Below are 17,740 nucleotides of genomic sequence, written 5' to 3' on the forward strand. Positions count from 1 at the left end.
CTTGCTTCAAGAATCAACTTCATGATTTTTTAGATTATCAATAACATTTCTCTTTGTTCATCATTCTTTCAAGAGCCAACAATTTTAACATTCATAAACTTCACTATAAAAAATATGCACTGTTCAAGCATTCATTCAGAAAACAAAAAGTATTGCCACCACATCAAAATAATTAAACTAATTTCAAGATAAAATTTGAAATCCAAGTACTTCTTGTTCTTTTGTAATTAGGCACATTTTTCATTTAAGAAAGGTGAAGGACTTATGAAATTATTCATAGCTTTAAGGCATAGACACTAGACACTAATGATCATGTAGTGAAGACACAAACATGGATAACACATAAAGCATAAAATCAAAAAACAGAAAAATAAGAACAAGGAAATTAAAGAACGGGTCCACCTTAGTGATGGCGGCTAGTTCTTCCTCTTGAAGATCCAATGGAATGCCTGAGCTCCTCAATGTCTCTTCCTTGCCTTTGTTGCTCTTCCCTCATAGCTCTTTGATCTTCTCTAATCTCATGGAGATTGATGGAGTGCTCTTGGTGCTCCACCCTTAGTTGGTCCATGTTGTAACTCAAGCCTTCCAAAGAGGTGTTGAGTTGCTCCCAATAGTTGTGTGGAGGAAAATGCATCCCTTGAGGCATCCCAGGGATTTCTTGATGAGGGGCTTCCTCATGCTCTTGTTGAGGTCTATGAGTGGGCTCTCTTGTTTACTCCATCCTCCTTTTAGTGATGAGCTTGTCCTCTTCAATGAGGATGTCTTCCTCTATGACAATTCCAGCTAAATTGCATAGGTGACAGATGAGATGAGGGAAGGCTAACCTTGCTAAAGTGGAAGGTTTGTCAGCAACCTTGTATTGTTCTAGAGGTATAATCTTATGAACTTCCACTTTCTCTCCAATCATGATGCTATGGATCATGATAGCCCGGTCCACAGTTACTTCGGATCAGTTTCTAGTAGAAATGATAGAGCGTTGGATGAACTCCAACCATCCTCTAGCTACAAGCTTAAGGTCCGGTCTTCTCAATTGAACCGACTTGCCTCTTGAATCTCTTTTCCATTGAGAGCCTTCCACACATATGTCCATGAGGACTTGGTCCAACCTTTGATCAAAGTTGACCCTTCTAGTGTAGGGGCATGCATTTTCTTGCATCATTGGCAAGTTGAACGCCAACCTTACATTTTTCGGACTAAAATATGAGTATTTCCCCCGAACCATTGTAAGTCAATTCTTTGAATTCTGGTTCATACTTTGATCATGGTTCCTAGTGATCCATGCATTGGCATAGAACTCTTGAACCATTAAGATTCTGACTTGTTAAATGGGGTTGGTGAGAACTTCCCAACCTCTTCTTCGGATCTCATGTCGGATCTCCGGATACTCATTCTTCTTGAGCATGAAAGGAACCTCAGGGATCACTTTTTTCTTGGCCACAACTTTATAGAAGTGGTCTTGATGGACCTTTGAGATGAATCTCTCCATCTTCTATGACTCGGAGGTGGAAGCTTTTGCCTTCTCTTTCCTCTTTCTAGAGGTTTCTTCGGCCTTAGGTGCCATAAATGGTTATGGAAATCAAAAAGCAATGCTTTTACCACACTAAACTTAAAAGGTTTGCTCGTCCTCGAGCAGAAGAAGAAAGAAAGAAGGGGAAGAAGAAGAGAATAGAGGAGATGGAGGGCGGTATGTGGTTCGGCCAAGGGGTAGAAGTAGTGTAGGTAATGTGTGAAAATTAAGGACTGTGGAGGGGTTTATATAGGAGTGGAGGGGAGATGTAGGTTCGTGTATTTGGGGTTGGGTTTGGGAGGGAAAAGATTTTTGAATTTGGAGTTAGGTGGGGTTTTTGGTAAAGAGATATGGATGTGATTGGTGAGGGGTATTTGGGGTAGAGAGATGGAGGTGATTGGTAAAAGGTATTTGGGGAAGAGTATTATGAAAAAGTGTGAGAGAGAGAGAGAGGATGAGTTGAGGTTGGTGGGGATCCTGTGGGGTCCACAGATCCTGAGGGGTCAAGGACTTCTCATCCCTGCTCCATTTAGGCGTGCAAAATGCCCTTCGAGTGCGATTCTAGCGTTAAACGCCAGGTTGATTCCTGTTTCTGGCATTTAACGCCAGCTTTTCTTCCCTTTCTGGCGTTTAACGCCAGTTTGGTGCCCCGTTCTAGCGTTAAACGCCAGTCTGGTGCCCTGGCGTTAAACGCCCAAAATGGTGCCAGACTGGGCGTTTAACACCCATCCTGTTACCCTTATTGGCGTTTAAACGCCAGTAAGTTCTTCCTCCAGGGTGTGCTGTTTGTAATGCTATTTTTGAATTTGCTTTGATTTTTGCATTTGTTTTTGTGACTCCACATGATCATCAACCTAAAGAAAACATAAAATAATAATGGAAATTTAACATAGATAAATAAAAATTGGGTTGCCTCCCAATAAGCGCTTCTTTAATGTCAATAGCTTGACAGTGGGCTCTCATAGAGCCTCACAGATAATAGAGCATGGTTGTGGCCTCTCAACACCAAACATAGAGTTTGATTGTGTCCTTTCAACACCAAACTTAGAGTTTGAATGTGGGGGCTTTGTTTGACTCTGTATTGAAATAAGCTTTTCATGCTTCTTCTCCATGTGTACAGAAGGAGAACCTTGAGTCTTGAATACAAGGTAGTCCTCATTCAATTGAAGAACCAACTCTCTTCTATCAACATCAATCGCAGCTTCTGCTGTGGCTAGGAAAGGTTTGCCAAGGATGATGGATTCATCCTCATCCTTCCCCGTGTCTAGGATTATGAAATCAGCAGGGATGTAAAGGCCTTCAACCTTCACTAGCACGTCCTCTACTAGTCCATAAGCCTGTTTCATTGATTTATCTGCCATCTCTAGTTAGATTCTTGCAGCTTGTATCTCAAAGATTCTTAGTTTCTCCATTACAGAGAGTGGCATGAGGTTAATACCTGACCCTAGGTCACACAGAGCCTTCTCAAAGGTCATGGTGCCTATGGTACAAGGTATTAAAAATTTGCCAGGATCCTATTTCTTTTGAGGTAAAGTTTATAGAACCCAGGTATCAGTTCATTAATGAGCAATGGAGGTTCATCCTCCCAAGTCTCATTACCAAACAGCTTGGCATTCAGCTTCATGATTGCTCCTAAATACTGGGCAACTTGCCCTTCAATAATGTCTTCATCTTCTTCAGAAGATGAATAGTCATCAAAGCTCATGAATGGTAAAAGAAAGTTCAATGGAATCTCTATGGTCTCTATATGAGCCTCAGATTCCTTTGGTTCCTCATTGGGGTACTCCTTAATGGCCAGTGGACGTTCCCTGAGGTCTTCCTCACTGGGAATCACTGCCTTTTCACTCTCTTCAGGTTCGGCCATGTTGGTCACGATTATGGACTTGCACTCTCTTTTGGGATTCTCTTCTATATTGCTTGGGAGATTGCTAGGAGGAGTTTCAGTAACTCTTTTACTCAGCTGACCCACTTGTGCCTCCAAGTTTCTGATGGAGGACCTTGTTTCATTCATGAAACTGAGAGTGGCCTTAGATAGATCAGAGACTATATTTGCTAAGCTAGATGGGTTCTTCTCAAAGTTCTCTATCTGTTGCTGAGAGGATGATGTAAAAGGCTTGCCATTGCTAAACTTGTTTCTTCCACCATTATTAATGTTAAAGCCTTGATGAGGCTTTTGTTGATCCTTCCATGAGAAATTTGGATGATTTTTCCATGAGGGATTATAGGTGTTTCTATAGGCTTCACCTATGTAATTCACCTCTGCCATTGCAGGGTTCTCAGGATCATAAGCTTCTTCTTCAGAAGATGCTTCTTTAGTACTGTTGGATGCACATTCAAACTCTGAGAAATCATATTGACTTGTTGAGTCAACATTTTGTTCTGAGCCAATATGGCATTTAGAGCATCAATTTCAAGAACTCATTTCTTCTGAGGCGTCCCATTATTCACAGGATTCCTTTCAGAGGTGTACATGAACTAGTTATTTGCAACCATTTCAATGAGTTTTTGAGCTTCTGCAGGCATTTTCTTTAGGTGAATAGATCCACCTGCAGAATGGTCCAATGACATCTTAGACAATTCAGACAGACCATCATAGAATATATCCAGGATGGTCCATTCTGAGAGCATATCAGACAGACACTTTTTGGTTAGTTGCTTGTATCTTTTCCAAGCTTGATAGAGGGATTCACCTTCTTTCTGCCTGAAAGTTTGAATATCCACTCTAAGCTTGCTCAGCTTTTGAGGAGGAAAGAATTTGGCTAAGAAAGCCGTGACCAGCTTATCCCAAGAGTTCAGGCTATCTCTAGGTTGAGTGTCCAACCATATTCTAGCTCTGTCTCTTACAGCAAAAGGAAAAAGTATAAGCTTATAGACCTCGGGATCAACTCCATTGGTCTTAACAGTATCACAGATCTGCAAGAATTCAGTTAAAAACTGAAAAGGATCTTCTGATGGAAGTCCATAAAACTTGCAATTCTGTTGCATCAGAGAAACTAATTGAGGCTTAAGCTCAAAATTGTTTGCTCCAATGGTAGGGATTGAGATGCTTCTTCCATGGAAGTTGGAAGTTGGTGTAGTAAAATCACCAAGCACCTTCCTTGCATTGTTATTGTTGTTAGGTTCGGCCATTACTTCTTTTTCGAGATTTTCTGTAAGATTTTCTCTGGATTGTTGTGCTTTAGCTTCTCTTAGCTTCTTCTTCAGAGTCCTTTCAGGTTCAGGGTAAGCTTTAACAAGAATGTTCTTGTCCTTGCTCCTGCTCATATGAAAAAGAAGATAACAGAAGGAAGAGGAATCCTCTATGTCACAGTATAGAGATTCCTTAAGGTGTCAGCGGAAAATAAGAATAGAAGGGTATGGTAGATAGAGGCGAATTCGAATATATAAGGAATGAGAGAGCCCGAATTGCTAGTAGAGGAGGAGTGTTAGTGATTAAAGAGAAAGAGATGAGAGAGAGGTAATTTTCGAAAATTAAATCAAAATTTAAAATAATTAGTTAATTGAAAAGTATTTTGAAAAATGGTTAATGGTTTTCGAAAATCAAAAGTGAGAAGTGGTTAGGTGGTTTTGAAAAAGATAAGAAATAATAAATTTGAAAAGATATGAAGTTAGAAAGAGATTTTGAAATCAAATTAAAAGATATATGATTGAAAAGATATGATTGAAGAAAATTTGATTTTTAAAAAGATATGATTGAAAAGATATGGTTGAAAAAGATTTGATTGAAAAAGATATGTTTGAAAAGATATGATTGAAAAGCAAATTTTTGAAAAAAATTTGATTTTTAAAATTGATAACTTGACTTACAAGAAACTAAAAGATATGATTCTAAAATTCAAATATTGAATCTTTCTTAACAAGAAAGTAACAAACTTGAAATTTTTGAATCAAGATTTCTGAAAATAGTGAAAGAAAAATGAAAAAGATTTGATCTTCGAAAAAGATATAGTTGAAAAGATTTGATTTTGAAAGATATGATTTTAAAAACAAAAATTAGAACATGAAAATTTGAAAAAGATTTGCATTGAAAACAAAATCTCCTCTCTTGTGCCATCTTGGCATTAAACGCCCAGAATGGTATCCATTCTGGCATTTAACGCCCAAAATACTACCCTTTTGGGCATTTAACACCCAGCCAGGTACCCTGGCTAGCGTCACAAATGCTTCCTTACTGGGCATTTTTCTAAACGCCCGGCTTTTCTCTGTGGTTCCTCTGCTGAATGTTCTGAATCTTCAATTCCCTGTATTATTGACTTGAAAAGATATATTTTTGAATTTTTTTGAATTTTTTTTAATAATGAGAGAGACAAACAACAAAATAAATTAAAACATAAGAATGCAAGATCAAAACAATTAATGCATGTAAGGACACTTTGAATGTCAAGATGAACACCAAGAACACTTTGAAGATCATGATGAACATCAAGAACATATTTTTGAAAAATTTTTAGGAAAGAAAGACATGGAAGACACCAAACTTAGAAGTTTGTGTACTATGGACACTAACAAATTGAGAATGCATAAGAAAAACAACAAATTATACAAAACAACAGAATTTAAAGATCATAACACAGAAAATCCTCAAGAACAACTTGAAGATCATAAAATTTCGAAAAATGCAAGAAAAAAGAAAACATGCAATTGACACCAAACTTAAAATTGACTCTAGACTCAAATAAGAAACACAAAATATTTTTTTTGGTTTTATGGTTTTATAAATTATTTTTGTATTTTTTCGAAAATTATTTTTGGAAAAGAAAATAAGAAACTCAAAATTTTTAATAAGAATTCCAGGAATCATGCAATGTTAGTCTAAAGCTTCAGTCTAAAAAGATTAGACATGGCTAGCCAAGCTTCAGCAAAGATATTACATAAAACAGCCAAATTGATGGGAATCAACTAGCTCCTGTGATGATAAAAGCATCATCTGAAACTCTAGAATTCATTCTTAAAAATTCTGAAGAACAAAATAAAAAATACCTAATCTAAGCAACAAGATGAACCATCTATTGTCCAAAATCAAACAATCCCCGGCAACAATGCCAAAAAGTTGGTACACAAAATCGTGATACACAACTTCGTGCACTGGGTTGTCCAAGTAATACCTTACGTGAGTAAGGGTCGATCCCACGGAGATTGTTGGCTTGAAGTAATCTATGGTCATCTTGTAAATCTCAGTCAGGCGGATTCAAATTGTTATGAAGCTTTGAAGATTAAAAGATAAATAAACATTAAATAAAGATAGACATACTTATGTAATTCATTAGTGGGAATTTCAGATAAGCGTATGGAGATGCATTATTCCTTCTGAATGTCTGCTTTCCTACTGTCTTCATTCAATCATTCATACTCCTTTCCATGGCAAGCTGTATGTTGGGGATCACCGTTGTCAATGGCTACCTCCCGTCCTCTCAGTGAAAATGGTGCTCTACGGTTTCTGTACAGCTAATCACCTGTCGGATTTTTCGTCTCGGATGAAAAATACCAGGCACAGCTACCGCATGGCTAATCAGCTGTCGGTTCTTGATCGTGTTGGAATACGATCCAATGATCCTTTTGCACACTGTCACTGCGCCCCACAGTCGCGAGTTTGAAGTTCGTCACAGTCATCCCTTCCCAGATCCTACTCGGAATATCACAGACAAGGTATAGATTTTCCGGATCTCAGGAATGCTGCCAATTGTTTCTAGCCTACACCACGAAGGTTCTAATCTCAGATTCAGATGCCCAATTGTCAGAGGGGAAACGATGTAAATCGTTGATTAGAGTCCCAAGAGATATGCATTCAAGCTTGTTTTCATGTAGAACGGAAGTGTTTGTAAGTGAGAATGGTTATGAGTGTCACTTGATCATCACATTCATCATGTTCTTGTATGCGAATGAATATCTTGGAATAAGAATAAGCTTGAATTGAATAAAAGAACAATAGTTATTTGCATTAATTCTCGAGGAACAGCAGAGCTCCACACCTTAATCTTTGAGGTGTAGAAACTCCACTGTTGAAAATACATAAGTGATGAAGGTCCAGGCATGGCCGAATGGCCAGCCCCCATAAAAGTCTAAGATAGCATAAAACTGATCAAAGATCCCTAATACAATAGTAAAAGGTCCTATTTATACTAGACTAGTTACTAGGGTTTACATAAATAAGTAAATGATGCAGAAATCCACTTCTGGGCCCACTTGGTGTGTGCTTGGGCTGAGCATTGAAGCTTTCATGTGTAGAGACTTTTCTTGGAGTTAAACGCGAGCTTTTATGCCAGTTTGGGCGTTTAACTCCAGCTTTTATCCTGTTTCTGGCGTTTAACGCCAGAATAGGGCAGGAAGTTGGCGTTTGAATGCCGGTTTGCATCGTCAACACTCGGACAAAGTATGAACTATTATATATTTCTGAAAAGCCCAGGATGTCTACTTTCCATCGCAATTAAGAGCGCGCCATTTGAGCTTTTGTAGCTCCAAAAAATCCATTTGAAGTGTAGGGAGGTCAGAATCCAACAGCATCTGCAGTTCTTTTTCAGCCTCTAAATCAGATTTTTGCTCAGGTCCCTCAATTTCAGCCAGAAAATACCTGAAATCACAGAAAAACACACAAACTCATAGTAAAGTATAGAAATGTGAATTTTGCTTAAAAACTAATAAAAATATACTAAAAAGTAGCTAGATCCTACTAAAAACTACCTAAAAATAATGCCAAAAAGCATATAAATTATCCGCTCATCAGCAATCCCTCGCAATGTGGCCAGGTAACCCACGCTTGAAGCAACCACCTAAACCAATCTTACATGAGTCATAAGGGTGAAAACGTCCACAACGATCACAAGCTAAATCCGGAGAACGCTTACTCTGATTTCCTCTTCTTTTAGCATACTGAAACTGATTCTGATTGTTCCTTTTGAAGCCCTCTTGGCCTTGAGGTGCATATCCTCCTCTCTTGAAGCTTTGTCCTCTCGGATGAAAGTACTTACCACACCCCCAACTAGAGCTCCCTCCATGAGTGTCCTTGGATGCCGCCACGGTCTTGGCATACTCTTCTACTACTCTAGCCTTGTTCACTAAGTCAGAGAAGACACAGATCTCCAAAGGATCCTTCAAACCCCTCTGGTACTTAATGCATCTCCAGCTCTCGTAAGTCTCTGGGTCACCCTGACAAACCCGAGAAAACCTACAAAGCTCTTCGAACTTGTTGGTGTACTCAGCCACAGATATGGAACCTTGCTTCAACTGCATTAGCTCCATCTCCTTTGCTTCCCTTGCAAACTCGGGGAAGTATTTCTTATAAAAAGTCGTTTGGAACACCTCCCATGGAATGTCAGCATTCTGAAGCTGTACCAAATGATACTCAGCTTGCCACCAGGGCTGGGCCTCTCCCGCTAGCTAATAAGTGGCAAACTCTACATATTGATTAAGAGGAACATGCTGTGCTTATAAAGCACGCTCCAGAGCCTGGAACCAGTGGTCCGCTTCAATAGGATTTGTGGATCCACAAAAAGTTAGCGGATGAACCTTGAGGAACGTTGCCAAGGTCATCGGAACTCCTCCCGTGTTATCGCCGTTACCCTCAGCATCATCATTGGCATTCCCTTCTCCATTCCCGTTGCGGTTTCCATTCCCGGCCGGTTGGCCCAATCTCTGTATAGCTTGCAGAGTCGCAGTAACATTATCTTCCATGGTATTAGTGAGATTCGCCATTGCCACCATGAATTCGACGTGATTGTCAGCTGGTTGCTCATTCCTACTTTCTCGGGTTTGTGTTTGACCTCGCCCCGCGAGTAGCCATGTAGGGTTCCTATCTACACTAAACAATCGATATCAAGGTGATTAGTCTCAATATGAAAAGTGTAATGCTTCCATTATCCTGAACAGGCACTCAAAAGAAAGCATGCTATGCAATATCAAACAGATAACCTAATAGCATCAAAGAAAAGACACAGAGAGTATGCAATGAAGCACAATCGGTCTATCCCTCAGGCTCACAAGGACGAAAGAAGCTACTAACTTAAGGCACAAGATACAGATGAAATATAAACAGAATAATAGTATAATAGTGTATATCATAAGGAACTAGCCTCGACTCGCATAGTTTAAGCCCGCTAGCCATATACAGACCATACAGAAACCTGACAGTTTAAGAAACAGCTTATACAAGTTTTGTTGTCTTATATACAAGCCTCTAGGCAAAGACAAAATACAAAAGTGAGAGATGCATAAAAAAAAAAAACAAACACTCCTAAAGAATCCAAGATCCTCTGCTGCTGTCACCATCCAAAGCAACTCACCGAGGTGGGTTGCGACCTGCATCTGAAAAACACAACAAAGATATGGTATGAGAATCGGAGGTTCTCAGTATAGTAATAGTTCCCAGTGATGTAGGATATAAGACCTCGGGACGCCAAAGGCAATTCTAAGCTCCATATCCATCACAAAATTCAAGTTAAAAGCATTCTAAAACAAATAAGAATAATATACCAACTTAACTTAAATAAACCAGGTATCTATCTTAGGGGATTTCTATTCTAAACAACACCGCTATCCCGCAGCCTTCACCAACCTATCCTCCATGCGGTCCCATCGCCAATGCCTTCCGAACCTCCTCAATCCCAGCAAAAAACACAAGTAATATACAATGCAAGTAAAGCACAAGTAGAAGCATATAAGGCAAATAATTCAGATAGCAAGTAAGCCTGTGATTCACTTAGGCCAGCCATTTCAAGTAAACAAATCATACAAAGAGATAGAAAATGCATATGATGAATGCCTGCCCTACTGGCTGTGATATCACATTGTCGGTTCAACTGCCAACCCGACACATCTCCATTGAGACGTCACCCTTTGGATTTCTCATATGGGAACGCCCGAGATATAGTGCCTGGATCACTGTCTAGGTACTGGCGCCTGCTCACCCTCTAGATCCGAAGCGATGCGAGTGGGATACTCTTGCCTCAAACCTCACATCTCAACGTAAGCGGGATTAACCACTGTCCTTACGCCGCCGCCGCTATCTCGACAGGCGGGATTAACCACCGTCTCTGCAAGGCGCATATCGTCTCATACTATCATATAAAAACATTATTTCAGTGGTTTTCAAAATCATTTTTAGTATACACAGATCCATCATCTCAATCTGAGTCCCCGACTCATCTCAACCACTGTCCATTCACAATTCAGTTCCAAACATCAACAAATCATAATTTCTCATCTCGTGTAACCAACACCCTTCATGTGACATCAAACCATCCTCCGCCTGCCAGAAACCTAGGCCTTTGTTTGTTAATACTCGAAACCAAGCCAAAAGTCTTAAAATGGTGTTATAGCAGCTTACAACCTTGTTGGGAAGGTAAAATAGTTGAAAAACAAGTAAATTTAAGAAACAGAACGTGTGCGGCCGCACATGGGTTTGTGCGTGCACACGCGCAGGATATTTTAAAATGTGTACGTATGCACAGGAGTGTGCGTACGCATAGGTGGCAAAACTTTCAGAATCTGTTCTCTCGCACAACCCATGCCAACGCCCCCAACAGATTGGCCTTCCCAACGTGTGTGTCCGCACAGGCCTGTGCGGAGGTTGAAATTTTCCCTTAGATATGTGCGTGCACAAGCTGTGCTAGCACGGAAAATAGGTGTGTGCGGCAACACAGGTCAAAATTTTTGCAGGGTGCACGCCCGCACAAGAGTGTGCGTCCGCACATATCAGAAATCATGCAATTCTGCAACTTTGCAGAATTTCAGATTTTTAACACCAACTTTGAATTATCATAACTTCCTCTACAAAATTCTAATTTTTGCAAACTTTATATCAATTTAAAGGGTTTTCAAAGATCTTTATTTCTAAACAAATTTCAATCAATTTCAAAAATTGTGGAAAAAATTTATGATCGAGCAAAGTTTACCAAAAACCCAACTTTACCAAACTTTACAATTATTACCATACCTTGCCATATCCATACCAAATCATACCAAACCATCCAAAACTCCATTTTTCATCAAAATGTACCTGTTGTGTCATACTACACCAACCTTACCACATCCTCCTACTTATTTCATTAATATCAATTCCAATATCAACTATATAACACTTATGATCAGAATCATCATCAAATACACCATTTCATAAATCATAACACTACCATTATCATAAGGAACCAACTTCCAATTCACACAATAATTCAACATTGTCATATCATTATAATTCATCACAATCAACCTAACATTCATCAATCCATCAACATTTGACACACTACCATCATTTTAGTTCAACCTATCCTATTGGCCACTAGCCTATGTGTCCATGAATATTATATACTACATAGAGGAAACCAAAACCATACCTTGGCCATTCCCTATATGAACCAAACCTCCAAATTAGCACAAACAAGCTTCCAACCACAATCCAAGCTTTCAATTCTACTCCAATAAGCATAAATAAGTTCTAAGAGCTCCCAAAGCCATAATAATCAAACTATATACATATAAATCACCTCAAATCAACCTAGGGTTCCGATTAAACACAAATTTACAAGGGTTTAGTGGCTCTTACTTTCTCCCACAGATTTGGATGTCAAGACCCAATGCTAAGCAAGGCTTAAAGCAAGCCTAAACATCCAAAATCACAAAAACTCATTTAATCAAAAACCCTATAAATCCATAATTTTGAGGAGAAAAACTGAGAGGGATTCGAGATTTCCTTACCAATGTTTTATATGGGTTTTGTAGAGCTCTTTACAATGAATGTGTAGCCGCTGACGACACGCAAATCAGAGCACCGTAGCTCGAGATATTGTGAAGAGAAGAGATGGGTAAATAGTGTTCAAGGGTTTCTCTTATCCCCTTTCTCTTTCAGCTGGGTGTGTGTGTTTGTTAGTGTGTTATGAGTGATTGAGTTCACTAATGAACCCTTTTATATGTTGGGCTTAGGCCTAACTTGGGCCTGGTCTAACCCGTTAGCATTTTTTGCCTGTTTGGCCCAATTTCGGGCCAAACCTTTAAAATTAATGCCCGGTTTTCAACTTCTAATATTTTTCTAAGGTTTTTGAAAATTTTTCACTTTTCTCGTGCGGTACTGGGCAGACTTGAACCGGTTCAACCAGTTTAATTGCCGGTTCACGGTTTATCGCAGAAAGCACATTTTCTGACTCAGAAAGACCCAATGAGTCCAAAACTTACCTTTAAATCCTAAAATTCTTTCCTGAATGGTGTTGATCAAGAGAGCTATAAGAAATAGAGCTTTAGTTCTAACTTCCATGATTCCCCTTCCGAGGCTCACATGGAAATTCACATATTCAAACCCCCTTCCAGAGTGAATAAATCTCAATCAAAGCAGAAGTTTTTCTTAGCTATCCAGATGAATTGAGAAGAAGAAGATGTTCACTTAATAAGTGAATTAAATAGAGCTCCTCTCCCTAAAGAATTGGGGTTCAGTGGATCATAACTCAAAGAACAAGTGCAGAAAATCTAAAATTGCCAGAGAAAGTAAATTGGTTGAGAAGCAAGAATGCAAGGAAATTAAAGTGCATAGACAATAAAAATGTAAACTTGCAGAAGAGCATTGTAAGAGATTTAAATTGCATAAACCAAACTGAATTCAATTACAATTGAAATTTAAAAGTGCAGAAAATAGAAAGAAATTCTAAACTAGGCTCTCTACCAGAGCCTTCTACCCTACTCCTACTCCTACTCCTACTTCTAATACTACTAACCCAGCCTCAGCACCCTTTCATCTTCAAATATTCTTCTATTTATTGGCTTATTCTCCTCTTTAATTGGGTCTTCAGTGTACTTGGATTTGGGCCTTGGCCTTGATTGAAGCAGTGAGGAATCACTCTAGCTGACGTTGACCTTGGCTAAACGTTTATGAGCTTACATGGTGCTATTTGGAATTAAAACTGGCCTTAATGTTGGTGGCAACATTTTTGTGAAAACGTTGAACCAAACATCTGCATAAAAATTGAATTCTGGTTGCTATCATCAACATTTGACTCAACGTTAGTGCACCAACATTCGCGCATCCATGCGTGTGCGTACACCATGCTTACACATGCATTACCATTTTTCCATTCCACGCGTACACATCACAGACGCGTGCACGTCGATTTCAGTTTCGTAACTCCAAATTTTAGGCTGCTCATCGCGGATGTTGGAGGCAATGTTGGACCTCCAATGTTCACTTAGTCACGTGTATGCGTGACCCACGTGTACGTGTGGATGGTTGATGAACGATAATTTATATGGTTTCTAGAATTGTTTTTAGATAGTTTTTAGTAGGATTTAGCTACTTTTTAGTATATTTTTATTAGTTTTTAAGCAAGATTCACATTTCTGGACTTTACAATGAGTTTGTGTGTTTTTCTGGGATTAAAGGTATTTTCTGGCTGAAATTGAGGGACCTGAGCAAAAATTTAATTCAGAGGCTAAAAAAGGACTGCTGATACTATTGGATTCTGACCTCTCTGCACTTGAAATAGATTTTTTGGAGCTACAGAAGTCCAAATGAAGCTCTCTCAATTGCGTTGGAAAGTAGACATCTTGGGCTTTCCCGAAATATATAATAGTCTGTACTTTGCTCGAGTTTTGATGACGCAAACGGACGTTCAAATGCTAACTTCCTGCCCTATTCTGGCGTTAAACGCCAGAAACAGGATAGAAGCTATAGTTAAATGCCCAAAATGGCATAAAAACTAGTGTTTAACTCCAAGAAAAGTCTCTACACATGAAAGCTTCAATGCTCAGCCCAAGCATACACCAAGTGGGCCCGGAAGTAGATTTCTGCATCATTTACTTATTTTTGTAAACCCTAGTAACTAGTCTAGTATAAATAGGACCTTTTACTATTGTATTAGACATCTTTAGATCATTTTTGAGACTATCTTTGGATCACTTTTGATCTCTTGATCACATTTTGGGGTCTGGCCATTCGGTCATGCCTGGACCTTCATCACTTATGTATTTTCAACGGTGGAGTTTTTACACACCATAGATTAAGGTGTGGATCTCTGTTGTACCTCGAGAATTAACGCAATTACTACTGTTCGTCTATTCAATTAAAGCTTATTCCTATTCTAAGATATTCATTTGAACACAAGAACATGATGAATGTGATGATTATGTGACACTCATCACGATTCTCAACTTATGAACGCGTGCCTGACAACCACTTCCGTTCTACCTGAAAACAAGCTTGAATGTATATCTCTTAGATTCCTGGTCCACGACGCATGGTTGCCTGATAAACCCATATTTCATGAGTTCTTTTGTGCTTAATTTGAGTGACTTATATAATCCCTCACCTACTTATTCACTTTAATTGCATGGTTTTACTTTCCCTTCCTTATTATGTCGTATTGTGAAAAACATGTTTCCTAAGCTTTAAAAATTAATTATTTTAATTACCTTTATTTCCAATCGATGTCGTGATTAGTGTGTTGAGTAGTTTCAGATTTTCTAAGGCAGAATGACTTAGAGGATGGAAAAGGAAACATACAAAAATGGAAGGAGAAAGCAAAACAGAGCTTTAAGGAAACAGGTGTTCACGCGATCGCATGGACGATGCAATCGCGTGCCAGAAGCGAAGATTCAGCGACGCGGCCGCATGACTGACACGACCGCGTGGCAAGGAAAAGCTCTAAATGACGCGATCGCGTGACCCACGCGGACGCGTGACAGAGGCCACGCACCAGAAAATTACAGAACACGCCTCAGCGAGTTCTAAACCCCTTTTTGGCCCAAATCCAAGTCCAGAAAGCATAGACCAGAGGTTATAAAGTGGGGGAATGCATCCATTCTTGAGGATTGACTCATAATTCACTTTTTATGTTTTAGATGTAGTTTTAGAGAGAGAGGTTCTCTCCTCTCTCTCTCTTAGGATTAGGACTTCTCTTAGTTTTAGGAGTGACTCTCAATCACAGGTTCTTTATTTTTATTTATTTTCAATGTTCCATGTTTAGATTGATTTTCTTAATTAATGTTATTTGAGATATTTCAGATTGATGATTGCTGTCTTTTATTGATATAAATAATTTGGATTTTCCTGTTGCCCAATTGGCTTATGAATAATTTCCATGTTAGATTTTACTGCCTTGAATGAATTGAAGGTGTTCCGGGGGTTACCTGAAACGTGCAACTCGGTCGTCTTAGAGAGGCCCGAGGTGGGGGGATTGATGACCCGAGCTTGATGTGCAGAGTGGTTGGCAGTTGTACCTGCAATGACACTCCGATGCTTAAGTTAGCATGGGTCCAAGCAGATATTTGAGTGGAATTAGAGTGTGAGTTATACCTGGGTGCTCCAGTGTATTTATAATAGTTGGCCGTGATCTTCCCTGGATAAGATATTCTTATCTTATCTTATCTTTTGGGAGTTTTATCCCTATCTTCGTGGAACCGCCTTTCCTAGGCCTTTTCGGCCTTTAGGTTTTGGGCTGCGTTCCTTCTGATGGGCCTTCTTAGCTTTGTTGTCCGAGGTCCGACCTCAGGCGTGGGCCTTTGGGACGAGGTCGGACCTATCATGGATTTTGCCGAGTTTGGAGAGGCATAGTAGTTTTTCAAAATTTCAAAAATGGCCGTTCCTGCATTTATTGCATTTTACCGTTTCTCCTCGATTTCCGTTCGGGCTCTGTGAAGGCATTATTTATTTGCCCCTTCCCCCCTTTTCTTTGTTTATTCTGTTCCCTTCCTTTTTTCTGAGTTTTCGCCATTCTCCTTTTTTGAGCATCGCTTCCTTTTTCTTTGTTCTTCTTCCCTGAATCTTTTCGCGTGTCTTTCCGGGGTTTCCTCTGTGCCGCCGTTCCGTTCTCCTTGCTTCGGAGCTCGTCGTCCTCGTTTCTTTCTTTCCAGGTTTGTTCCCATCTCTTTTCTTGTGCACATATGCTTCTGTTTCTTTTTTCTCTATGCCTGGGTTGCCCCGAAAAGAGGCGCCGCCATTGCTTTGTCGTTTGTACATGGGGGGGGGCTCTTTTTTTGTTCTCTGGTATTTTGCTCCGGGTTGCTGTATTTTCGTCTTTAAAAGATCTTTGTTTCTTGTTTTGCTGAATGGGTTTTCGCTGTCTGCTTTTATGTGATTTTTGCTTGCTGTTGTATTCTTCTTTGTAGGCAAGAATTTTTATGTCTCGAAAGGTTCTTCAAGCGATGTCGGCCAAGATTCCAAGTGGTCTTGGTTGGGTAGATCCTGTTCCTCTAAGAGTCCCTTCTGTGGTAGATTCTGAGTATTTAGCTAGGTTTCGTAGGCAATGTAGCATATGTGAAGATAGAGAGTCTGAGAGGGATTATGAATTAGTAGCCCCGGATTCCGAGGAGAGAGTTTGCTTCCCGCCCTTAGATAGTTCCGAGAAGCTCTTCTTTTACGCTTATGATTGTTTTTTCTCTAAGCTGAGTGTCCGACTTCCTTTTACCGACCTGGAGTCCGAGGTGTTATGGTCTTGTAACCTTGCCCCTACCCAGCTCCATCCAAATTCTTGGGCATTTTTAAAGCTGTTTCAACTTTTGTGTCAGTTTTTGGGTGTTGCTCCCTCTATTTCTCTTTTTTCCTATTTGTTTGTGTTTGACGAAGCCGGGGTCGGGTGGAGGGAAGGTATCTTGGGTCTCTTTTAGGGCTAACCAGGGAAGAAAGTTTTGTACCCTGTATGATGAGTCCTTTCACGATTTTAAGAACTTTTATTTCAAGGTCCGGGCTACTGGAGACGTCCGACCTTTCTTTCTAGATGAGAGTGGGGAGCCCTCTTTTCCTCTTTGTTGGCAGGAGAATGTAGTGTCTGTTAAGTATACCTTTGAGAGTCTAGATGAGGTGGAGCAGGCTTTTGTGGGTGTGGTGAGCAGTTTATGGGGTCGGGCACCTCACTTGGACACGAAGAAAATGTTGGGAGATCCAAGCCTTCTCCGTTCCGAGTTAGGTAGTTCCCGACCTCTTCCGAGATTCATCTTTTCTAGTATTTTGGTTTTGCCTGTTTTGGTGGAATTTCTGTTGTGGTAATCCTTTTCTTTATTTCTTGCAGAGATGTCTTCTCAGGCGGATTCCATGAAGTTCCTTCGTCGGACAAAGAAGTCTGTGGCTGCTCGAAATATCGAGGCTGGGGAGGCTTCTACCCGATCTTCTCCGAAGAAGACTACTGTGGGTGTCACTACTCGGTCGAAGACTATTCCAACTCCCCAGTTCCGAGCTATAAATCAAGATCCCCCGACCTCTGGGCCTGCTACCTCTTATCCGCCTTCGTCCTCGGGTCCTCCTCCCAAGAAGCAGAAGACCTCTCA

General features: G+C 40.0%; 1 protein-coding gene across 1 annotated transcript; it reads right to left on the reverse strand.

The window, feature by feature from the left end:
- Nucleotides 1–8,224: 8,224 nt before the first annotated feature.
- Nucleotides 8,225–9,196, reverse strand: LOC107484231 (uncharacterized). The gene is made up of 2 exons (XM_016104849.1): nt 9,011–9,196; nt 8,225–8,881 (listed from the first exon to the last, which is right to left on the reverse strand). The coding sequence occupies exons 1-2, from the start codon at nt 9,194–9,196 to the stop codon at nt 8,225–8,227; spliced, it is 843 nt and encodes a 280-aa protein (XP_015960335.1).
- Nucleotides 9,197–17,740: the final 8,544 nt, after the last annotated feature.

This window comes from Arachis duranensis, chromosome 4, assembly GCF_000817695.3.
Source record: "Arachis duranensis cultivar V14167 chromosome 4, aradu.V14167.gnm2.J7QH, whole genome shotgun sequence".
Lineage (NCBI taxonomy): Eukaryota > Viridiplantae > Streptophyta > Magnoliopsida > Fabales > Fabaceae > Arachis > Arachis duranensis.